Source organism: Delphinus delphis, chromosome 20 (genome assembly GCF_949987515.2).
Source record: "Delphinus delphis chromosome 20, mDelDel1.2, whole genome shotgun sequence".
NCBI lineage: Eukaryota > Metazoa > Chordata > Mammalia > Artiodactyla > Delphinidae > Delphinus > Delphinus delphis.
The window spans coordinates 5,178,486-5,203,946 of NC_082702.1; the positions used below are offsets into that span (position 1 = coordinate 5,178,486).

The 25,461-nt window shown below is 42.4% G+C and overlaps 1 protein-coding gene and 1 pseudogene across 5 annotated transcripts; one reads left to right on the forward strand and one right to left on the reverse strand.

Annotated features, from left to right (window-relative positions):
* On the forward strand, positions 1–24,349 carry LOC132416369 (zinc finger protein 665-like). 5 transcript variants are annotated; one of them, XM_059999713.2, is made up of 5 exons: positions 18–47; positions 162–360; positions 2,901–2,990; positions 9,786–9,912; positions 21,773–24,349. In XM_059999713.2, the coding sequence occupies exons 3-5, from the start codon at positions 2,976–2,978 to the stop codon at positions 24,199–24,201; spliced, it is 2,571 nt and encodes an 856-aa protein (XP_059855696.1). In that variant the 5' UTR covers positions 18–47; positions 162–360; positions 2,901–2,975; the 3' UTR covers positions 24,202–24,349. The 5 variants fall into 5 exon arrangements, with proteins under 5 accessions (XP_059855695.1, XP_059855696.1, XP_059855697.1 ...); XM_059999712.2 differs by lacking the exon at positions 162–360 and having other exon boundaries at positions 1–47; XM_059999714.2 differs by lacking the exons at positions 18–47; positions 162–360 and adding an exon at positions 718–865.
* LOC132416427 (acidic leucine-rich nuclear phosphoprotein 32 family member B pseudogene) lies at positions 5,055–5,823 on the reverse strand (annotated as a pseudogene).
* Positions 24,350–25,461: the final 1,112 nt, after the last annotated feature.

Consider the following 25,461-nt stretch of genomic DNA (forward strand, 5'->3'; position numbering starts at 1 on the left):
CGGAGAGACCAACCTGGGTCACCACGGAGAGCTGAAGTCACTCTTCGGTGCGTGAGTTTCTTCTTTCTACTGTATCTGCGCTTCGGACCCACCCCCCAATACATCCTCAGAGTGTGGGACTTACTGCGGAATTTTTTTGTTTTTTGTTTTGCGGTACGCAGGCCTCTCACTGCTGTAGCCTCTCCCGTTGCGGAGCACAGGCTCCGGACGTGCAGGCTCAGCGGCCATGGCTCACGGGCCCAGCCGCTCCGCGGCATGTGGGATCTTCCCGGACCGGGGCACGAACCCGCGTCCCCTGCATCGGCAGGCGGACTCTCGACCACTGCGCCACCAGGGAAGCCCCTTACTGCGGAATTTTAAGTACTCGCCCCCGCCCTTACATCCTAAAGAAATTCACAGTGGGGGTCGTTTCCCTTTGGGGTTGAAATCGCTCTGAGGCCCGTCCCGGTCCTTGGGTTTTCGGCCTTCGGTCCACGTAGACACCGCCTTTCGCGCCGTTTTGCTGTTTGAAACCTTTTACTGTCTCCGCCTTCGGCCTGTAAAGCCCTCTTCCGCGAGGTGGATGCGCGTCCCCCAAGCCTCGGCCTCTGGAGGGCAGCGCTGGCCGCCCCGCTCCCAGAGAGGCCGCGTCCTCTTCCCGGTCCTGGGATTCTGGAGAGCCCGCCCTCTCCGGAGACCCCCCTCCCTCCCTCCCCGCCCCTCTGTCCTCCGCTTCTCCTCAGGCCGGTCTTTCTGCGTGAACACCCAGTGTTCTTCGGTCCCTAGTTCAACTTATTTGGAGAATGGCCAACAGAGCAACATGGTGCTGGGAGAGAAAGAGGACAACTGGAGGCGAGAGCAGAGGAGGAGAGAGCAGGAAGGACAGGTAGCCGTGTGGGGTGCCAGAGAGTGGAAGTCAAAGGGAAGGTGACAGGGATAGAAGGGGTGTAACCCGAGGACAGAGAGGGAGCAGAGATGGAGAAAGAGGAAGGAATATATGGAGGTTTTGGGCAATCAGAGAGGTTGAGGAGGAAGAACAAGAGGAATAACAAGTTGCAGAGTGCGGCAGGACGGGAGTGAGGGAAGAAATAGGCGGGGAGAAAGAGCAGTAGAGCAGAGGGGAATAAAAAGAGAGAATGAAATACAGAGATATATAAACGGAATGACATGGAAACACATAGTAGTGCAGGTAGAGGTGGGAAACTGGATCCAGATGGATGGTGAGTTGTTTGAATGTGGATGATTAAGGTGTAATATACTGATTTGCGGCTTTAGAATCTAATACAAATAAAACTTGTTTGTTTACATTATACAGATAAGGATGAGAAGTGCAGAACTCCTGTGCACAGGGCTTGTGCATTTTGTAATTATTTGTAACAGAAGATAACTTCCATTTGCAAGCCCTGTTCAGCCAGCGGGCAGTGACGTCACTCCGTTGTGGGTCACCCCTTTCCCTTTTCCTAACATGGGGTAGAGGACTATGGACAGGAATCGTACAGCGAAAAATGAGTGACTCTGTCACTACATGGTGCCTTTTTTTTTTTTTTTAATCCTTTTTTTTTGCGGTATGCGGGCCTCTCACTGTTGTGGCCTCTCCCGTTGCGGAGCACAGGGTCCAGACGCGCAGGCTCAGTGGCCATGGCTCACGGGCCCAGCCGCTCCGCGGCATGTGGGATCTTCCCAGACCGGGGCACGAACCCGTGTCCCCTGCATCGGCAGGCGGACTCTCAACCACTGCGCCACCAGGGAAGCCCTTTTTTTTTTTTTTTTTAATAAATTTATTTATTTATTTATTTTTGGCTGTGTTGGGTCTTCGTTGCTGTGCACGGGCTTTCTCGTTACAATTTTAGTATATGTGCTGCCGAAGTGAGCACATGCGCGGGCTTTCTCTAGTTGCGGTGAGCAGGGGCTACTCTTCGTTGCAGTGCGGGCTTCTCATTGCCGTGGCTTCTCTTGTTGCGGAGCACGGGCTCTAGGCGCACAGACTTCAGTAGGTGTGGCACGTGGGCTCAGTAGTTGTGGCTCGCGGGCTCTAGAGCTCAGGCTCAGTAGTTGTGGCGCACGGGCTTAGTTGCTTCACAACTTGTGGGATCTTCCCGGACCAGGGCTCGAACCCGTGTCCCCTGCATTGGCAGGCAGATTCTTAACCACTGCACCACCAGGGAAGTCCTGAGAGTAAATCTTAAGTGTTCTCACCACACAGACATGAAAAATGGTAATTGTGAGTTGATAGATATGTTAATTCCTTGACTGTGACAAATATTTCACACTGCATATGCCTGTCAAATGATCACATGTACACCATATAATATATACCATTTTCATTAGTCAGTTATACCTCAGTAAAGCTGGAAAAGACAGAGTGAGGGGTGTGCTGGGCTTGATTCCTCTGAGTGGTGCTTAACCCAGACTTCACATTAAGATTGCTGATGCGTTTTGCACATATGTTTTGTGTGCCCTGACCAGATATTCCCCTTCAAATAGTTGAGGTTTGGCCCAGCCTCAGTAATATTTAAAATTCCCTGGGTGATTCTAATTTGTATCCATTTGAGCATCATGGCTCCAGGTCCTCCCATTCCTGAGGGCTGAGATCTGGGCTGAGGGTGAGGGCTCTGCTCTGCGTGGGGATGGATCAGGGCTGGTCTGTGACCTGCAGGGGATCGTTGGGTCCAGCTGAGGTGCCTGCTGCTGCTGGGTACGTGAGGGCCTCACCAGGAGGGGAGCCTGATCTGAAGGAAAGAGTGGGAAAACTGACTTGTTGGTCTCTGTGTGGGAATTACTGTCCTGAGCCCCTCCTGGGACAGTGGGCAGCAGAGGACCATCTGTTCCACATGCTGAGGGCTTCCCTGTGTGTGTGGTGGTGACTCAGGAAGGGGGTGTGTTGATTGTAAGCATTAAACAGCCTGTTTTCAACTTTCAAGGTCAACCTCTAAAGACTCACGTTGTCTGAGGAAGAAGCCGGGAAGAGGAGGAAGAGGAAAGAAAAGGAGTCAGAAATGGCTCTTTCTCAGGTAAAGTCATATTCTCAGTTGTTTCTTCTGTCTGTCCTTCCTGAAATGCCCTTCTTTGGGCTCGCTAATCTCTGACTCTGAGCCTGACACTTGTACATTCACACTCACCTGGGGGCTTCCCTCAGGGCCTGTCATCTCCACTTAGAGTCTCCACTAGGCATAGTCCTGGGCAGGGCTTCACACCCATGAGTTGGAGACACCGTGTCCGTGCTATTGGGCAGCAGGGATTGCTTAGGGGCCCCATCTGGGTGTAACGTCCACCCTCTGTAAACAAGGATAAAGAAGCTGCACGTGGAAGTCACAGTAATATGTACAAATACCTGGTAAAATCTAGAACATAGACCAATAAGGGGAAATCAGTTCTGACTGTTTAGTACACTTGAAGCTAAATGAGTGTACTTCATTCAAAATCTTAATCATTGGGAATGGAATGGAAAGTTCAGAGACATCAGTGATAGATGGTGTTTTATTCCATCACTGATTTTAAACTATGAAATCAGCCTAAGTCTCTGACACTTAGAGATTCTTTAAATCATCTTCATCACCTTCATTCCTTCGGGGTTGTCTTTTCACACTACTCACTGTGTCCTTTGACACACAGAAGGTTTTTTAAGTTTGATGCAGGTAATGTTTCAGCTTCATTCTTTTACTGGTAGATACTCCATTTCCCAGCAGCATTTGTTGAAGACTGTCCTTTCCGCTTGTGTAGTCTTAGCATTCTTGTCAAAAAGTAGTTGGCGTATGTGCAGGGGTTTACTTTTGAATGTTCTGTTTTATTCTTTTTTTTTTTAATTTATGTATTTATTTTGGGGTTGCACTGGGTCTTCGTTGTGGCACTCGGGATCTTCATTGCAACATGTTTAGTTGTGGCATGTGGGATCTTTAGTTGTGGCATGCGTACTTCTTAGTTGCGGGATGCAGACTTCTTTGTTGTGGCATGCGAACTCTTAGTGTGGCATGCATGTGGGATCTAGTTCCTGGACCAGGGATCAAACCCTGCATTGGGAGCATGGAGTCTTAACTGCTGGACCACCAGAGAAATCCCTGGTTTATTTGTTTAAATACCTGTTTATGCCAATGCCGTGCTATTTTGCTTTTTAATGTGTTTTGAAATCTAAAACAGCACGGCATCCATCTTTCTTCTTTTTCAAGAGTGTTTTGTCGACTTGGAATCCCTTAAAATCCCGTATGAATTCTAGCATTAAGTCTTCCAATTCATGAGTAGGGGATGTGTTTCTGTTTATTTTTTAGCAGAGTTTAGTAGTTTTCAGTGTACAAGTCTTTCACCTCTTTGGCTAAATTTACTACTAAGTGTTTTTTTTGTTGATGCTATAGTAAAAATGATTGTTTCCTTTCAGATTATTCATTTTGAGTGTATAGAAAAGCAGTGATTTTTTTTGTGTGTTGATTTTGTATCTTGCAACTTTTCTAATATCGTTTTTTATTTATAACATTTTTCTTGTGGTATCTTTATGGTTTTGTACATATAAGATCTTGTCATCTGCAAAAAAAAGATAATTTTACTTCTGTATTTTTCTTGCCTAATTGCTCTGGCTGGGTATTGCAGTACGTTGCTGAATAGTAGTGCAGAGAGTGTACATCTTTGCCTTCTTTCTGACCTTAGAGGAAAAGCGTTCATCTTTTACCATTGATTTTGATGTTAGCTGTGTGCTTTTTTCTTTTTTTTTAACAGACCCAAAATGTTAAGATTTTATTTACAAAGCTTCTTTGTCGTACAGAAAGTAAAAATGCTGTTACAATCTCAGTGTAACTGGCAGCCACGGACGGTTGGCTCACCAATCACAGCTATCCACGCTACAGCAAGAGTCTTACACGAAAACCTAACAACGCTTACAGTTCTGTTGGGGTGAAGTCCCCAAGCTTGGTGGTGGATTTCCAAGAGGGACTAAATGGAGGAAGGCGAAATGTCACAGGAACTATTCTTTGGCTCTTTGGGTGGGTGGGTGTCCTGGGGTTTGTATCACCGCTACCCTTTTTTTTTTTTTTTTCCAACAGCTACCAAATCCATGTGAGCAGTTCTTTTTTTGCAGGTTATTTGGGGTCTTAATCATCTTCTCCTAAATCATCTGTTTCTCTCTTCCTCTTTTCACCTTTCCCGCTTTGTTCCTCTTCTTCCTCCTCATCTTCATCCTCATCATCTTCATCAGCTTCTCCATCATGTCCACATTCTTCCTCCCCACTGACTTCGTCTTCATCCTCCCCTTCTACATCTTCATCTTCATCCTCTTGATCATCACACTCTTCTTCCTCACCGTCCTCCTCCTCCCCCTGGTCCTCATCTTCTCCTTCTTTATCGTCCTCTTCTTCATCCACACCATCCACCTCGGCATCTGAGTCAGCAGCTTCACTGTCCTCTCGGTCATAGCCATCCAGGTAGGTGAGCTGGGGCAGGAGCTTGAAGACACCCTCTCGGTAGTCATTCAGGTTAGTTACCTCACGGTTAAACAGATCCAGGCTCTTCAGACATTCCAAGTTCTTCAAAGGTTCCAGGGTACTGATATCTTTCAGTTTATTTCCACTTAAGTTTAGATGTGTAAGATTTGGACGTTTTTCTGCTAACATAGCCAGACCTCCAAAGATTCTGTTGTCACTGGGCTCAAGCTTTTTCGATTTAGGTCGTTTGGGGAGATTTGAAACTGAAATCAAGCCTACGTTTATAAAACTGAGGAACTCTAAGTTCGCAAATTCAGCCATTAGGCCCTCAATTTTCCCATCATTTGATTTGCAATTGTCCAGGACAAGTTCTCGAACAGCTGCCGGGGTCTGGTTCCTCAGCTCCAGGTGGATCCTCCTCTTCATGTCCATGTTTCTCTCTTCCCCCCTCTTCAAACTTAACTTTCCGTGGCGGGGGGCGTAGGGGGGAGAGGCGCCCCAGCCTGCGCAGCGAGAGGGTGGTCAGAAGGGGTCTGCTAGCAGCAGTGCCCGGCGGCGTGGTCCCGGGCGGCGGGTGGTGTGTGGGCAGCCGAGCAGAGCACCCGGAGCCAAGTTACTCATGGGAGCGGAGAGAAACTACGGAGGGAAAGGGGGTCTGGGGCGCAGCGCTGGTCTCACTACCGCCACCTCCGGCCGCAGCCCCGCACTATGATTAAACCGGCGACGCGGCGCGGGTGGCTCCGCTGGGCTCGCTGGGCTCGGTGGCCGCGGCCACCAAGCACGGGGCGGGGAGAGGCACTTTGGCTATGTGCTTTTAATATTAGCTGTTATTATACTGAGGTAATTTACTGAGTGTTTTTATCTTTAAATGTCCTTGAATTTTGTCAAATGCTTTTTTGGCATCAGTTGAGATGATCATGTGTTATTTTTCATTCATTCTGTTAATGTGGTGTATTGATTGATTCTTTCTGTGCTGAATCATCCTTGCTTTGCAGGTTTTTGATTACTGCATCAATCTCTCTAGGTATGACTCTGTTCACATTTTTTATTTCTTCGTAATTAGATCTTTGTAGGGTGTTTTTCTGGGAATTTACCCATATCTTTTAGGTTATGTAATTTTTTGGCATAAAATTGTTCATAGTACTCTCTTTTAATAGTGATTAAAATTTTCTATGATTCAGTTACAGTTTTTCCTCTTTCATCTGTGATTTTAGTTAATTCAATATTTTCTTTTTTTTAGCCTAGCTAAGTGTCAAGTTGTTCATCCTTTCAAAAAACCAACTTTTGCTTTTTTGATTTTTATGTAGTTTTCCTATTTTATATTTCATTTATCTCTGGTCTTATCTTTATTACCTCTTTCGTTCTGATTTGAGATCTTTTCTCCTTTTTAAAAAAATTAGTTAATTAATTTTTGCCTTCGTTGGGTCTTCATTGCTGTGCACGGGCTTTCTCTAGATGCAGCAAGCGGGGGCTACTCTTCGTTGCGATGCGTAGGCTTCTCGTTGTGGTGGCTTCTCTTGTTGTGGAGCACGGGCTCTAGGCGTGTGGGCTTCAGTAGTTGTGGTGCGTGGGCTCAGTAGTTGTGGCTTGCAGGCTCTAGAGCACAGGCCTGATAGTTGTGGCGCACGGGCTTAGCTGCTCTGCGGCATGTGGGATCTTCCTGGACCAGGGCTTGAACCCGTATCCCCTGTATTGGCAGGCAGATTCTTAACTACTGCGCCACCAGGGAAGTCCCGGTACATTATATTTTATACTTCATTTTCGTCCAGATATTTTAAAAATTCCCTTGTCATTCCTTCTTTATCCTGTTGGTTGTTTAAGAAGGAGGTGATTAATTTCCAGATTTTATGGGTATTTGTTTTTCTTCTGTTATCTGTTTCTGTTTTCATTTCCGTGAGTTAGAGGAGATACTTTTTATTATTTCAATCTTCTTAAACTTCTTAAGATTTGGTTTGTGGCCTAACAAATTGTCTGTCATGGAGAATGTTTCATGTGTGCTTGACAAGGTTGTTTTCTGCTGTTATTGGATGGAGTGATCTCTATATATCCATTTGTTCCCATTGGTTTATAGTGTTGTTCAAGTCCTCTGTTTCCTTACTGATCTTCTGTTTGGTTCCATCCCTAAGTATAACCGGGGCATAGAAGTCTTATACTGTTACTGTACTATTACTGTCTGTTTCTTGCTTCATTTCTGTCAATGTTTGCTTCATATATTTGGGAGCTCTAATATTAGATATATAAATATTTATAATTGTTATATTTTCTTGGTGAATTAACCCTTTTATCATTATATAATGTGTTTTGTCTCTTGTGACATTTTTTGTCTTTATTTTGTCTGATGTTACGTAGTTACCCCAGCTGTCTCTTTATCAGGGAATATCTTTTTCCCTCATGTCACTTTAATCCTATCCATGCCCTTAGATTTGTGATTTTTAACAGTTCTAGCGCTTTGACTCTCTCTCTCTGTTTCTCACTCTCACTCTCTATTTTTTCCTCCCTTTTTTTGTTTTCTTCCCTTTTACATCTTCTGCTTGCTCAGACATACTGTATAGTGGTGAATGGCAGGAGCCCTGACCAGCCCAGTTTTCTCTGCAGTAATTTCAGCGGAAATGCATCCAGCGTTTTCTTCTGATCATGACGTTTGATGAAATATTTTTGCTTAATAAGGTTTTCCCCCAATTTCATTTTTGTCATGGTTTTTAATTATGCAGTGATTTTTGGAAGTATTTAATACTGTGATAAATTTTTTTATCTTAATCTGTTAAATTTCTGTGTAACACTAATAAGAGATGGGAGATAAAGTATTCTATGTATTTTTTCATGTTTGTACCTTTTTTTTCTTTTTTTTAAAATTTTTGGCTGCGTCGGGACTTAGTTGAGGCTTGCGGGATCTTTCTTGCGGCACGCAGGCTTCTCTCACATTGTGGTACGCGGGCTTCAGAGCACGTGGGCTCTGTAGTTGTGGCGCAAGGGCTCCAGAGTGCATGGACTGAGACACCTCTCATTTCAGTTAATTATGTGTTTACACATCAGTGCCTGAGTGCATGAATGTGGAAGTCCATGGCTTTTATAAAAGACATCATTTCATTAGTAAGTTTTATGTTTTTTAGCAGTTGAAATTATATCTTTTTTTTTTTTAAAGATTTAGTATTTGTTTATTTTATTTTTGGTGTTGGGTCTTAGTTGCAGCACACGGGCTCGTCATTGTGGTGCATGGTCTTCTCTGGTTGTGGCGTGCGGGTTTTCTCTTCTCTAGTTCTGGTACGCGGTCTCCAGGGTGCATGGGGTCTGTAGTTGTGGTGTGAGGGTTCCAGAGCACATGGGCTCTGTAGTTTGCGGCACGCGGGCTCTATTTTAGGCGCGGGAGTGCTCACTAGTTGTGGCATGTGGGCTTAGTTGCCCTGCAGCATGTGGGATCTTATTTCCCTGACCAGGAATTGAACCCGCTTCCCCTGCATTGTAAGGCAGATTCTTTACCACTGTACCACCAGGGAAGTCCCTGAAATTATATCTTGAGTGTATTCCATGGCTTTAAATTTTTCCTACACTATCACATTAATGTTTTATAGTAGGAAGATTATTAATATCTTCAGTGTGTGAGAGTGTGTGTGTGTGTGTGTGTGTGTGTGTGTCTTTAGTGACCTTTTATGCAGTTCTATAGGTTAACCTCGAAATTGTCTCAAGTTTTCTCAGGGAACCCTCTGTCAGTGTACGTTTATCCTCTATCCGTCACTTAACTTTGATATTTTATGTTCCATTCTAAAGTCTGATTACCTGAGTTTTCGTTCTTGCAGTGCCATTTCCTAGCTGTTTGTTCTGAGGCAAGTTTCTTAGAGTGTCTTGGACACAGTTTACTCCTCTGAAAAATAAAAATGGGACTTTCTCTAATGACTATTATGTTGATAACAAGTTCATACATGTAAACCATTCAGAGTAATACTTAGCATATAGGAAGCATTCAGACACCTTTAGTCATTGCTCTTGGTATCATCATCATAATTTAAGATTTTGACTTTTCTTTAAAGCCACTGTGGACTTTGTCATCTCTGAAGACACCAGTCATACTGTAGCCCATCTGAATATTGAATATCACTCAGTGTGTGAAACATAATATATAACACTTCTGCCTGGACATCCTGTTGTTGAATTTTATTTGTATGCATTTCATGTATTGTCCAAAAAAAAGAAAAATCCATATTGAATGGAAGATATTATAATCTCTATGAAAAAGCATAAGAAATTAAAATTTGAGACCCATAATTTGCTCTAAATACATTCACATGGATCTGTCAGAATACATACTTCAACTGAATTGATCCTTACCCCTCTCTCCTCTTCTCATTCTGTGTGAAAATAAAGACTCTCCTCATGGCCCCTTGTTGAAATGTGTTTTCATTTCAGGAACAGTTGACCTTCAAGGATGTGGCCATTGAATTCTCTCAGGAGGAGTGGGAATGCCTGGACCCTGCTCAGAGGGCCTTGTACAGGGACGTGATGTTGGAGACCTACAGGAACCTGGTCTCCCTGGGTGAGGATAACTTCCCTCCAGAAATTGGGATCTGCCCTTATGTATCTTTGCATTTTCCCTTCTGTACCTTTTGGGAGTCCCTGCATTGCTTCACTGAGCTCAAAGCCCTGTTGACTCAGACATGAAAAGCTTCATGGTATAGTGTCAGGAGTTTAACGTTGTCCTTTCTTCTGGTGATCTGCCCACTTCATGATACACCAGGAGTTGTTCCAGAGCTTAAGTATTGATAAAGCCCAATTGGAAACTTAAAATATCTGATGCCCTATTTCATACCGCTGTTCTTTTGAGTCACTATCTTTTAAAAAAATAAATTTATTTATTTATTTTTTTATTTTTGGCTGAGTTGGGTCTTCATTGCTGCATGTGGGCCTTCTCCAGTTGTGGCAAGCGGGGACTACTCTTCATTGCAGGGCACAGGCTTCTCATTGTGGCGGCTTCTCTTGTTGTGGAGCACAAGCTCTAGGTGTGCAGGCTTCAGTAGTTGTGGCTCACGGGTTCAGTAGTTGTGGTTCGCGGGCTCTAGAGCGCAGGCTCAGTAGTTGTGGCACAGGAGCTTAGTTGCTCCACGGCATGTGGGATCTTCCTGGACCAGGGTTCTAACCCGTGTCCCCTGCACTGGCAGGCAGATTCTTAACCACTGCACCACCAGGGAAGCCCTGAGTCACTACTTCTTGGAAGAAAGCCAGTTATCTGCATATTAGTACTATTCTCTCTGCATTCAGAAGGAGGCAAGCAGTGAATGAATGAATTTGTGAAATATTTTTTGAGATCCATTTGTTGTGTGCTCACTCCTGTGCTGATCAAAGAGCTGGGATTCTGGAAAACCTACAACATATTATTTATTTTCTCTTTTCAGCAGTTATTTCTGTTCCTGACCTGAATATTATTTGCATTTTGGAGCAAGAGGAAGAGCCCTTGACTGTGAAGAGTGACATGAAAATAGCAAAAAAACAATGGCTGGGGATGTATCAAAAGTATGAACACAGGTCAGAACTCAGATGGGCAGAGAGGAAGCCACACCATAAATGGTGTTTGGAGAGCTCTTTAGGAAATTCTAAGTTTATTACTTATGAACTTTTCTCAGGGGAAATTTTTCTTCTCCCCAACATAGCACACTATCCTTCAACGTGTAAAATTCATCCTTTCACCTCCCTGTGGTGCTGCAGCTCCAGTAGAATCAAAGGCAAGGTCTTTATCGTGATCTACACTCTGTCGTCTGGGCCTTGTTGCTTGATTTGAGTAGCACGTGGTGAGCTGTTTCAAAGGAATCTGTTTCCCCCTTGGTCTCTTCTTCTATACTTGATTGCATGGGATTTTCAATTTTTAGTCCATATAGATAAGAGCTGAGGCCTCCATAGTCCAAACCCCTGGACCTGTCTCAGTTTGGTGTACTTGGAAGAACTAATTAAATGGTGGGAAAACAGTGGCTGCTCTTTGATTCCATCTGGCATCTCAGAACCTGCATGGATCTGTTTCAGGTCATGTCTGCCATTCAAATCCCTCAGCCATTTCTTCGTTTTTGTTTTCGTTTTTCCTTTTTTTTTTTTGGCTGTGCCGTGTGGCTTGCAGGATCCTAGTTCCCCAGTCAAGGACTGAACTTGGGCCCGTGGCAGTGAAAACCCGGAATCCTAACCAGTGAATCTGCCAGGGAATTCCCCCTCAGCCATTTCTTCTGTTCTGCTTTTGCCACATACTTTTGGGTGTGTGTAATGGGGAAATGGGTTGGATCTTCTGTAACTGTTACTTAGGAAAACTATAAACAGTATGGACGAAGAGATTCTCTTTGATCCCCAATCCCATATGGGGAGCACGTATGAATCTCTGAGCTTGGCGACTATGGGTAGAGCCCATGGTCCCGTGTTAAAGTTCTATAATATCTGACCCCAATATATTGTATTTTTCTTGTTCTTTTACCTCTCTACTTAGTCTGGGAATGTAGACTCTTGTTGATGTCATATTTTCTTTAGTTTGCATGATTTTGCCTCTGAAATTGCTTTTAAAATACCCATTCTTAGGTATTTGATATTTCATCCTTTTGTTTGTTTGTTGCTGTGGTAAGCCGTCTTTACGTGATGAATAACTTCACTCTCCTGTGGAGTGGGTTTACTTGGAAACATAGCATTCTTTTTTTTTAATTAATTAATTAATTTATTTATTTTTGGCTGTGTTCAGTCTTCGTTGCTGCATGTGGGCTTTCTCTAGTTGTGGCGAGCGGGGGCTATTCTTCGTTGTGGTATGCGGACTTCTGATTGCAGTGGCTTTTCTTGTTGCGGAGCACAGGCTCTAGGCGTGTGGGCTTCAGTAGTTGTGGCACGTGGGCTCAGTAGTTGTGGCTTGCGGGCTCTAGAGTGCAGGCTCAGTAGTTGTGGCGCACGGGCTTAGATGCTCTGTGGCATGTGGGATCTTCCTGGACCAGGGCTCGAACCCGTGTCCCCTGCATTGACAGGTGGATTCTTAACCACTGCGCCATCAGTGAAGTCTGGAAACATAGCATTCTTGATGGAGATATGTTTACTAATTCGTCGCAATATTATTCTGCTACATACAGAAGCACCACTTGAAGCTATTCACTAGAGTAGTCAGCATGTCCTAGGATACTGAAATAGAAAGCATCACAGGAGCTTGTGGGGGGACTTCCCTGGTGGTCCAGTGGTTAAGACTTTGTGCTTCCAGTGAAGGGGGCGCAGGTTCAATCCCCGGTCAGGGAACTAAGATCCCACATGCTGCATGGCTAGAAAAAAAAAAAAAACACAAAGAAACACTTGACTGATAAGTGTTTCCAGTTTTTTTTTTTCTGGTTTTGAGGAGTATCACAAAAGCGTGTCTCAAGAGCAACTGTGACAATGTTTTTCACATATACTAATCATCATCCCCTTGGAGCCTCAATAAATGGTATAGGAATTTCTCCTTGGGTCAACATTGTCCAAGTTCACATCCTCATATCTCTGGGTCTGTTGACTAAACTGTTCATTCCACAGTTTTCATACCCTGTATGTGTCATTGTTTATCCGACTTCAACAAATACTATTTTTTTTTTTTTTTTTTTGCGGTATGTGGGCCTCTCACTGTTGTGGCCTCTCCCGTTGCAGAGCACAGGCTCCGGACGCGCAGGCTCAGCGGCCATGGCTCACGGGCCCAGCCACTCTGTGGCATGTGGGATCTTCCCAGACCGGGGCACGAGCCCATGTCCCCTGCATCGGCAGGCGGACTCTCAACCACTGTGCCGCCAGGGAAGCCCAACAAATACTGCTTTGAAGCATCTTTTTGTGTGTGTGTGTGTGTGTGTGTGTGTGTGTGTGTGTGTGTGTGTGTTATTTTTAAATAATTTTTTTATTTTATTTTTGGCTGTGTTGGGTCTTCGTTGCTGCGCACGGGCTTTCTCTAGTTGAGGCAAGCGGGGGCTACTCTTCATTGTGGTGCGCAGGCTTCTCATTGCAGTGGCTTCTCTTGTTGCAGAGCAGTGGCTTCTCTTGTTGCAGAGCACTGGCTCTAGGTACGCGGGCTTCAGTAGTTGTGGCTCACGGACTTAGTTGCTCCTCGGCATGTGGGATCTTCCTGGACCAGGTCTTGAACCCTTGTCCCCTTCATTGGCAGGTGGGTTCTTAACCACTGCGCCAACAGGGAAGCCCATTTTGAAGCATCTTAATGAGAGAGCTTATGAAGTTGAATGATGCCTTCAATGAAGTACTGTTTTTTCTTTTTTTAAAGTAAATTTTTACTTATTTATTTATTTTTGTCTGCGTTTGGTCTTCGTTGCTGCTTGCGGGCTTTGTCTAGTTGCGGCGAGGGGGGCTACTTTCATTGCGGTGCATGGGCTTCTCATTGTGGTGTCTTCTCGTTGCGGAGCACGGGCTCTAGGCACACGGGCTTCAGTAGTTGTGGCACATGGGCTCAGTAGTTGTGGCTCGTGGGCTTAGTTGCTCTGCGGCACGTGGGATCTTCCCGGACCAGGGATCAAACCCGTGTCCCCTGCATTGGCAAGCAGATTCTTAACCACTGTGCCACCAGGGAAGTCCCTCTATGCATTATAAATGAACTTGACTTTTTATTTATTTAGTCAGCAGGTTTATATTTTTATGATATTCTCAGTGTTCTTGTTTTATTTTTGTAATGCATGGGTGGTTGAATTGGGGAATGGCCCTTCATTGTGAAATTGGTGACCAGACTCTTACAGTTCTTCATATATTTTCAGTATTAACCCATTTTCACATACATGAATTGCAAATATTTTCTACCCGTTCTGCAGATTGTCTTTTCACTGTACTGAGTGTGATTTGATGCACAATAGTTTGTAATTTTGATGTAGTCCAGTTTATCTGTTTTTACTTCCGTTTGCTCTGCTTTTGCAGTCGTATGTTCTCAATCATTGCTGTATCCAGTGCCATTAAGATTTTTTCCTATGTTTTCTTCTAGGAGTTTTATGCTTTTAGATTGTATGTTTAGATCTTTGTTCTATTTTTTTAAAATTATTTATTTATTTATTTGGCTGTGTTGGGTCTTAGTTGCAGCATGTGGTATCTTCGTTGTGTCATGTGGGATCTTTCGTTGTGGCACACAGGCTTCTCTCTAGTTGTGGCACGCGGGCTCAGTAGTTGCAGTGCGTGGAGTTAGTTGCCCCACGACATGTGGGATCTTAGTTCCCCGACCAGGGATCGAACCCACATCCCCTGCTTTGGAAGGTTTATTCTTAACCACTGGACCACCAGGGAAGTCCCTAGATCTTTGTTCTGTTTTGAGTTAATTTTTTACATGGGTTCATGCAGCAGTCCAGCTACATTCTTTTACATGTGGGTATCTGATTTTCTCAACATCTTTTTTTCAAGCGGCTGCTTTTCCCTCATTGAGGAATCTTGACACCTTTGTGGCACATCATTTGACTGTATATGCAAGAGTTTATTTCTGACGTGTTTTCCACTGGTGTTTCTGTCTATCTTTATATTGGTACCATACTCTTACTATTAGTTTTTCTTTTTAATAAATTTTGAAATAAGGAAGTATGAGACCTTCAACTTTGTTCTTTTCAAGGTTGTTTTTCCTATTCAGGGTCTCTTGAGATTCAGTGTATGTCCCAGGATGTAAGTGTTTATTTTTTCCAAAATTGATATTGTGGTTTTGCTAGGTATTGCTTTGAATCTCTTGATCATTTTGTTGGTATTGACATAATGACAATATTGTCTTTCAGTCCATGAACTGGGGATATCTGCATTTACTTGTGTATTTTCTAATAATTTTCAGCAATGATTTTAGTTACAGTGTACAAGTCTTTTTTATGTGGCTAAGGTTTTGCCTAAGTATTTTACTCTTTTTGATGCTATTTGAAATGGAAATGTTTTCTCAATTTTCTTTCTAATTGTTCATCATTAACATATAGAATACAATTTTTACATGTTGACTTTATATCTTCCAATTTTTCTGAATTCATTAGTTATATCAGGATTTTTTTGTGGAATCTCATGTTTTTTCTACATATTAGATTATGTCATCTCTAAACAGACATAATTTTCTTCTCCTTTCTCTAATTGGATACCTTTTATTTTGTTTTCTTGCCCATTTGTCTGGCTGGGACTCCAGCTATGTGTTTAATAGAAATAGTGAGAGCAGGTATCTTGTCTTGTTCCTGATCTGAGAGAAAAAGCTTTCAGTCTTTCCCCATTGTGTACGATGTTAGCTGTGGGCTTTTTATATTAGTCTTTTATTGTGTTACTGTATTTATTTCTATTCCTACTGTATTGAGTGTGTTTATTATGAAAGGCTGTTAACTAGTCAAATGCTCTTCTGCATCAGTTGAGATAATCATGTAGTGTATTTTCTTATATTTAATGTGCAGTTTTACATTGAAAGATTTCATTTGTTGGAGCATCCTTGCATTCCAAGAATATATCCTCTTTGGTTGTACTGTATAATCCTTTCGTAGTACTGTTAAATTTCATTTACTCTTGTTTGATTGATGAGTTTTGCATCAATATTAAGATTTATTTATTTATTTTATATTTTAGTTTTGGCTGCGTTGGGTCTTCATTGCTGCGTGCGGGCTTTCTCTAGTTGCGGCGGTGGAGGCTGCTCTTCGATGTGGTGCTCGAGCTTCTCATTGTGGTGGCTTCTCTTGTTGCAGAGCACGGGCTCTAGGTGCATGGGCTTCAGCAGTTTGTGGCATGCGGACTCAGTAGTTGTGGCTCGCAGGCTCTAGGGTACAGGCTCAGTAGTAGTGGTGCACGGGCTTAGTTGCTCCGTGGCATGTGGGATCTTCCCAGACCAGGGCTCGAACCTGTGTCCCCTGCATTGGCAGGAGGATTCTTAAACACTGCGCCACCAGGGAAGTCCAGTTTTGGACTGACTTTGATTTCAGAGTAATTCTAGCCTCATAATGAGTTTTGAAGTGTTTCCTGTTCAAATTTTGGGGAAGAGTTTGAAGAAGCTTGATCTTAATTCTTTTAAGATGTTGGGTAGAATTCAGTAGTGACGCTATCTAGCTTTCCTTTGGATTTTCTTTCTTTCTTTCTTTCTTTTTTTTTTTTCTGGCTGCACCATGCGGCATGTGGAATCTTAATTCCATAATCAGGGATCAAACCTTGACCTGCAGTGGAAGCACGGAGTCTTAACCACTGGAGCACCAGGGTTTTTTTTTTTTTTTGCGGTATGCGGGCCTCTCACTGCTGTGGTCTCTCCCGCTGCGGAGCATAGGCTCCGTGGCCATGGCTCACGGGCCCAGCCGCTCCGCGGCATGCGGGATCCTCCCAGACCGGGGCACGAACCCGCGTCCCCTGCACCGGCAGGCGGACTCCCAACCACTGCGCCACCAGGGAAGCCCTCTCTTTTGATTTTGATCAGTGATTTTTGGTTAGTGACTCAGTCTCCTTACAAGGAATGGGTTTGTTCAGATTTTTTATTTCTTCATGACTCTATTGATAGGTGTGTGTCTCTGGGAATTCATTCAGATTTTGCAATATTTAGGCATAGAATTATTCTTGGTATTCTAATTTTTTTTTTTTATTTCTGTGGAATCAATTGTAATGCCCCCACTTTCATTTTTTATTTTAGTTATTCGGTCTTCTCTCTTTTTGGTTAGTTAATCTACTTAAGGGTTTATTATGTCTATCTGATCAAAGAACCAGCTTTTAATTTTGTGATTTTCTGTAGTTTTTTATTCTTTTTGTATATCTCTTAATTTAATTTTTTTTCTTTCTAGCTTTGACTCTGTTTCCTATGGTCTTTTTTTCTTTTTCTTTTCATTTTTAAAATTATTTTTATTCACGTGATAAACCACTGTCTTTTATGTGCATTCCTTTGTATTTTTTTTTTCAAGCTTTAAGATACAATCAACATATAATATTGTGTAAGTTAAGTGTAATGATTTGCTACACGTTTATATTTTGAAAAGATTACCAGGTATGTTTGTTAAAACATCCATTAACTCACATAAGTACAATTTTGTTTGTGTGGTGAGAACATTAGAAGGTTACTGTCTTAACAACGTTCAAGTATATAATACAGTATTAATAATCATAGTCAGCATGCTGTATGTTAGATCCCCAGAACTAATTCATCTTGACTAACATCTCCCCATTTCTGCTATGCCCCAGCCTTTGGTAATCACTATTTTACTTTCTGTTTGTGTTTGGCTTTTTTTCCCCCCAACTATAAGTGAGATGATTCTTTGTTTTTCTCTCAGACTTATTTTACTTAGCATAATCCCTTCAAATGCTCTCCACGTTGGTACAGATAGCAGGATTTCATTCTTTCTTATGGCTGAATAATATCTCATTTTCTATAGAAATGAGATTTTTTTTAATGCATTCATTAGTTGGACACTTAGGTAGTTTCCATATCCTGGCTATGGCTTATACTGCTTTAATGAACATAGGAATGCAGATACCTCTGTGTGATAGGGATGACTTCATTTCTTTTCGGTATATACCCACATGTGGAATAACTATGTTATGTGGTGCTTTAAAAAAAATATTTTGACTGTAATTAGTTTTTTCCAGTGACTAAAACGAATTATAATCTTCTGATAGTACCGTAGTGTTCTCTTTAATCCACAACCTTACTAACACTCATACCTCTTGGGTTTTTTGTTTTTGTTTTTTTTTTTGGCTGCTGGACCACCAGGGAATTCCCCCTCTTTTGTCTTTTTGATAATAGCCATTCTAAAGGTGTGAAGTGATATCTCCTTGAGGGTTTGATTTGCATTTTCTCCTAAAGGAGGAGCTGGGAACTGGGAAACTTTCTCCTGTTTATTCTCACCTTATTGTGCCTTGGAGGGATTGAGTCAAAAATCATGATTACACTTTTTGGTTCTGTGTTTTGAGTGTAGGCATTTCTTTGGGTGTTTCAGCTTCTCACCTGGTTCTTGGAGTTATTCCAAAGGATTTTGTTGGGAATTCCCTGGTGGTCCAGTCTTTAAGACTCTGTGCTTTCACTGCTGAGAGCAACGTTCAGTCCCTGGTCAGGGAACTAAGATCCTGCCAGCCATGTGGTGCAGCCAAAAAAACACCAAACCAAACCAAAACAAAACCCACAAAGATTTTTGTTCTTGTTGTATATTGTTGTTAATTCAGTGTCTCCATGGGCTAAGTGCCTGGAGTTTACTGGTCTGGTATCTTGCCAACGTCGTTTTTCATGTCTTTTTTTTTTTTCATGTCTTTTTTATGGCAGAGATTGTGTTAAGAGATCCAGTGCTATGATTTCCAGTAATTAGAGCAGGACAGCAAAAGGAACACTGTTGTTTTTAACACCAAATAAGGAGTCTTAGTCTAAAAAGTTGATATGACAAATTGTTAAAATTTTTACAATGTTAGGTAATTAATAATTTAGTTAATAATATTCGCGGGCTTTCTCTAGTTGTGGTGAGTGGGGGCTAACTCTTCGTTGCGGTGCGCGGGCTTCTCATTGCAGTGGCTTCTCTTGTGGAGCACGGGCTTCAGTAGTTGTGGCACGTGGGCTTCAGTAGTTGTGGCACACGGGCTTCAGTAGTTGTGGCTCACGGGCTCTAGAGCACAGGCTCAGTAGTTGTGGCTCACGGGCTTAGTTACTCCTTGGCATGTGGGATCTGCCCAGATCAGGGCTTAAACCCATGTCCCCTGCGTTGGCAGGCGGATTCTTGACCACTGTGCAACCAGGGAAGTCCCCTTTTTTTTTTTTTAACTAATATGATCACATCTTAAAATGCTCATACCTTGGGAAACACCTCCTGTTATCTTTGTTTCTTGAAACAGACTGTCTGCCCACCCAGCTAGGAGATTATCATTGTGAACTCTTGTCTCCCTGCTTTGCTATACTGTAAGGTTTCATTCTATCTGCAAGAAAATGTGCAGAATAAACTTATCTATCTCCTTTTGATGGCCATTTCCTATGTTTTCCTTCCAAATCCTGCTTCTTACATTCTTGGATGTATCTCCGGTAATGTCTGTGTATTTTTCTCTCTCTTTTTTGGGGAGGGGTTTTGTTGCTAAGCACGGACTTTCTCTAGTTGCAGTGATCAGGGCTACTCTTCGTTGCAGTGCACAGGCTTCTCATTGCAGTGGCTTCTCGTTGCGAAGCACAGGCTCTAGGTGCGCGGGCTTCAGTAATTGTGGCACGTGTGCTCAGTAGTTGCAGTTCGTGGGCTCTAGAGCGCAGGCTCAGTAGTTGTGGCGCACAGGCTTAGTTGCTCCATGGCATGTGGGATCTTCCCGGACCAGGGCTGAACCCATGTCCCCTGCATTGGCAGGCGGATTCTTAACCACTGAGCCAGCAGAGAAACCCGTGTTTTTCTCTTGAATATATATTCCTGGAAATGGAACTCATGGATATTAAAATTGGTACATTTCATACCAGATATTGCTAGAGATAAAAACCTGCTTTCTCTTTACAATATCACACTCTCTCCGTTGTAAACTTTCTTTTGCTTTTGTTGCATGCCCATGGCATAAGTCCCGTGGTTAAAAACGAGATGGTACAGTACTACTTGCTAAACCAGTTCTTCTTTTCTTCTCCATTCAGTATTCTCATTGCCCTGGTACAGTTACATTCCCACAGTTTAGAGAGCACAAGCTGTGTTCCCACACGTCCATTACTCCTTGTCCTCCATTCTTGGCCTTCCCAGTTCTGACCTTTCCTCACATGGTCGCTTGATGTGGATGGAATACACTGTTATTTGCTAGCATGGTTGGTTTTTTCTTCTGAACTCCCTAATTCCCAGAGCCTTTTTTCACCCATCCCACTGTCTTCCCACACTTTTCACATTGTAAAAAATCATGTGTATTCCTACAGTGAATTAATTTCACTAGGTAGGACCTTAATTTATATGTGCAGAGGTGGTGCCTCCGAAACCATTTCCAGGAAGGAAGGCTGAGTAATGCTATATACAGCTCACCCTTGAAGTTTTCTTTCTGAACTCTTGGTATTCATATCCTGTCTCTCTCACTTACTTTCTGTGTAAATTGGTTTCATGTACATGAACCCTGTGAGTCTGATGCCCTTATTTGAAAAATTGGGCTTAGAATATTTCATGTTTCACAGTAAAGATTTGAAGGTTACTTTTAAAAAATACTAACTTTCATGTTTATTGTGAGCTATCTGTTTGTCTGCATTATAACTTGGATGTTTTTATTTGTAATTGATCCCAACAACAGTGTCTGTGATCCTAGTTAATAAATTTTCAGGGCTTCCCTGGCGGCTCAGTGGTTAAGAATCCACCTGCCAGTGCAGGGGGACACAGGTTAGAGCCCTGATCCAGGAAGATCCCACATGCTGCAGAGCAACTAAGCCCGTGTGCCACAACTACTGAGCCTGCGCTCTAGAGCCCATGAGCCACAACTACTGAAGCCTGTGCACCTAGAGCCCATGCTCTGCAACGAGAGAAGCCATCGCAATGAGAAACCCGTGCACGCACCACAACGAAGAGTAGCCCCTGCTCACCACAACTAGAGAAGGCCTGCGTGCAGCAACAAAGACACAACGCAGCCAAAAATAAATCAATAAAGTAAATAAATATTAAAAATAAATAAATTTTCAATGCACACTGTATTACATACACTTTGGGGCCAATAATTTAAGGTAACTGCCTAGATAGGCCATAGCTCAATGCTATCTGGTTTTCAATACTAAACTGCCATTTGCTTACATTATCCCTCAGGTAAGCTTGTTTTGGATTATTTACCATTACAACGCATTGTCGGTTCTTTAGCATTTACTTACGTACAAATATGCAGAAATTTCGTACAATATAATACTTTTTTCTCCTCAGTTACAAGACCGCAGTGGGATTCCCTGGCAGTTCAGTGGTTAGGACTCAGCGCTTTCACTGCCATGGGCCCAGGTTTGACCCCTGGTTGGGGAACTAAGACCCTACAAGCCACTTGGTGTGGCCAAAAAAAAAAAAAAAAAAAAAAAAGACAGCAGTATGCTTACTGCCAATTACTGTGCTTTGGGGTGATGGTGGGAAAATGCCCTTTTTTTGAGAGCTAATACAAGTTTGTACAGCATTAGGGTTTTTGTCATAGGGTGTTTTGGAACTAGGCTACCCTAAAATTATTATTTTTTAATTTTTTTTATTTTTCTCAGTTATATATCCTTATTTTGTTATTAACGTGTAGTTGATTTACAATATTATATAAGTTTCGAGTGTACAGCATAGCGATTCACAACTTTTAAACGTTATACCCCACCTAAGATTACTTTGAAATACATGTTATCGCTTTCTTTCGTAAGGGATCATATTTCTTTACTGTTCCTTAAATTTTGAACATTTTGTTTGGGAAGCTTTATTACTCTGTTCAGGATAAGTATTATTTTTGGTTTAATATCATGTTATCAACAAGAAATGACTTTGTTCTGGACTATAATTAATAGGATTCCTATGGTTCTTTATATCTTGTAGATATCTGTCATATATATGTAATGAAGAAATTACAACCTAAAGTGAACAGTGATGGAGGAGAAATATTCCAAACAGTGATGTTGGAAACATGTGAAAGCCGTGAAATAAGAGATTTTTACTTCAAGGAAATCCAGGAAAATATGCATGTCTTTGAGTATCAGTGGAGAGATGAAAGAAATTGCAAAGGAATGCCTATAACCTGTAAAGAAAATCTCACTTATAAAAGTAATCAACATTGGAAAAGGGATGCAGGTAACAAGCCTGTTGAAAATAGGCTTGGATCAAGCTTTCGGGATAAACTGCTGATATATCAAACTGAAGGGAAAATTTATGAATGTAATCAAGCTGTGAAGTCTACCAACAGTAGAGGCTTATTTTCAATACTTGAAAGAATTACTCCTAGTGTCCAGGCCAACATTTCTAATATATATGGGAATGATCTTATCCATCTTTCAGGACTGGCACAGGAACAGAAAGCATACAAGGGAAAACCTTACAAATGTCGTCAGTTTGGCAAAATGTTTCGTCGGGGCTCATACCTCACTAGACATCAGATAATCCACACAGGAAAGAAATCATACAGATGTGATGTATGTGGCAAAGTCTTTCGTCGAAGTTCACACCTTGCAAGTCATCGGACAATTCATACTGGAGAGAAACCTTACAAATGTAATGAGTGTGGCAAGCTCTTTAGTCAAAAAGCACACCTTGGAAGTCATCAGCGAATTCATAGTGGAGAGAAACCTTACACATGTAATGAGTGTGGCAGAGCCTTTACTCTTCGCTCAAATCTCATCAGACATCAGAAAATTCATACAGGAAAGAAATTATATAGATGTGATATATGTGACAAAGTCTTTAGTCGAAATTCACACTTTGCAAATCATCAGAGACGTCATACTGAAGAGAAACCTTACAAATGCAGTGAGTGTGGCAAGGTCTTTACTCAAAATTCACATCTTACAAGACATCAGAGAATTCATAGTGGAGAGAAACCTTACACATGTAGTGAGTGTGGCAAAACCTTTAATTTTCACTCAAACCTCATTAAACATCAGAAAATTCATATAGGAAAGAAATTATATAAATGTGATGTATGTGGCAAAGTCTTTATTAGAAATTCACACTTTGCACGTCATCAGACAATTCATACTGGAGAGAAACCTTACAAATGCAATGAGTGTGGCAAGGTCTTTAGTCAAAATTCACATCTTACAAGACATCAGAGAATTCATAGTGGAGAGAAACCTTACACATGTAATGAGTGTGGCAAAGCTTTTAGCCAAAGTTCAAGCCTGGTTGACCATCAGAAAAGTCATTCTGGAGAGAAACCATATAAGTGTTTTGAATGTGGCAAGGCCTTTAAGCAATGGTATTACATCAAGATTCACCGAAGAATTCACACTGGAGAGAAACCGTACAAATGCGACGTGTGTGGCAAAGCCTATATCGCTCTTTCAAGCCTAACTAATCATCAGGTAATCCATACTGGAGAGAGACCTTACCAATGTAATGAATGTGGGAAGTCATTTAGGCAACAGTCTGAAATCAGGATTCACCAAAGAATTCACGATGCAGAGAACCCTTTCAAGTGTAATGAATGTGGCAAAGCCTTTACTCAGCGTTCAACTCTCACTACACATCAGATAATCCATAAAAGAGAGAAACCATATAAGTGTGATGTATGTGGAAAGGTCTTTAGTCAAAAATCACACTTTAAAATCCATCAGAGAATTCATTCTGGGGAGAAGCCATACAAGTGTCATGAGTGTGACAAAGCGTTTATCGTGCGTTCGAGCCTCACTTCCCATCAGGTAATCCATACAGGAGAGACAGAACATAAATGTGACGTGTGTGGCAAGGGCTTCAGTCAAAATTCACACCTCGTGACTCACTGTAGAGTTCACACTGGAGAGAAGCCTTACAAATGTAATGTGTGCAGCAAAGCATTTAGTGTGCGATCAGGCTTAACTTCCCATCAGGTAATCCATACAGGAGAGAAGCCACATAAATGTAATGTATGTGGCAGGGGCTTCAGACAGACTTATCACCTGGTGAATCACCAGAGGACTCATACAGGAGAAAAGCCTTTCAAATGTAACGAATGTGGCAAAACATTTAGCGTGCAGTCAACCTTAACTTCCCATCAGGTCATCCATACGGGAGAGAAACCACATAAATGCGCCGTGTGTGGCAGGGGCTTCAGACAAAGTTCACAACTCGTGACTCACCGTAGGATTCATACTGGAGAGAAACCTTACAAATGTAACGAGTGTAACAAAACATTTAGTATGCGATCAACCTTAACTTCCCATCAGGTAATCCATACAGGAGAGAAACCATTTAAATGTGAAGTATGTGCAAAATTCTTCAGTTACAGGTCTCACCTTGTGTATCATCGGAGAATTCATACTGGAGAGAAAACTTAACAGATGACTTGATTGTGGCAAAGTCTTTATTTTGCGTTCAGGCCTTTCTTACCATCAGGTAATCCACACTGGTGAGAGACATTACAAATGTAATCAGTGTTGCAAGGCTTTTAGAAGGTGTTCCCTCCTTAGGCTTCATGAGAAAATTCATACTCAGTAGAAGCTGTATAAATGTATTGCATGTGTCAAGGCTTTTAGAGAATGGTTTGACCTTTGACCTATAAAGAATTCATTCTGGAGAGAAACCTTACAAATGATAGGAGTGTGTAAAACCCTTACTCGGGTCACATTTCACCAGTCATCAGGTAATCCGTCCTGGACAAAACCTTACACATTTACTGAATGTGGCAAGGCTTTTTAGGTATTGCCTACACTCGGGGCTCACCAAATCCTTTGTACTTACAAATGCAAGGAGTGTGGCAAAGTTTTGAATTATTGCTTACTTTCAGGATACATAAGAATATATGTCTTGGAGACAAACCACACAAATCTAATGTGCATAGCAAGGATTTTACCCAGACATAAAAGGGGGAACATACTGGAGCAATAGTTTACAAATGCAGTGGGAGTGGCAACAGTTTTACCTTGAGTTCAAGTATTATACAACAACTGAGAGTCCATATTGAGGAGAAGCCGTATAGATGTATGGACAGAGGTTTATCCAGGCCTCACACTGCACTAGACTTGAAAATATACATCTTCCAGAAAAACCATACAAAAGTAATGTGCAGGCTAAGGCTTTACTCAAAGACCAAAACTGTGGAACATAAGAGGAGTTATAAGGCTTCCCTGGTGGTACAGTGGTTAAGAACCCAGGGGACATGGGTTCAAGCCCTGGTCTGGGAAGATCCCACATGCCGCAGAGCAGCTAAGCCTGTGCACCATGACTACTCAGCCTGCGCTCTGGAGCCCATGAAACAACTACTGAGTCTGTGTGCCATAACTGCTGAAGGCCACGTGCCTAGAGCCCGTGCTCTGCAATATGAGAAGCCACAACAAGGAGAAGACCGGGAACTGCAACCAAGGGTGAACCCCACTTGCCACAACTAGAGAAAGCCCCCGTGCAGCAATGAAGACCCAATGCAGCCAGATAAGTAAATAAATAAAACTTTATTTAAAAAAAAGAATCCGTCTGCCAGTGCAGGAGACATGGGTTCAAGCCCCGGTCCAGGAATATCCTGCATGCCGCGGAGCAACTAAGCCCGTGCTCCACGACTACTGGGCCTGCACTCTAGAGCCCGCGAGCCACAACTACTGAGC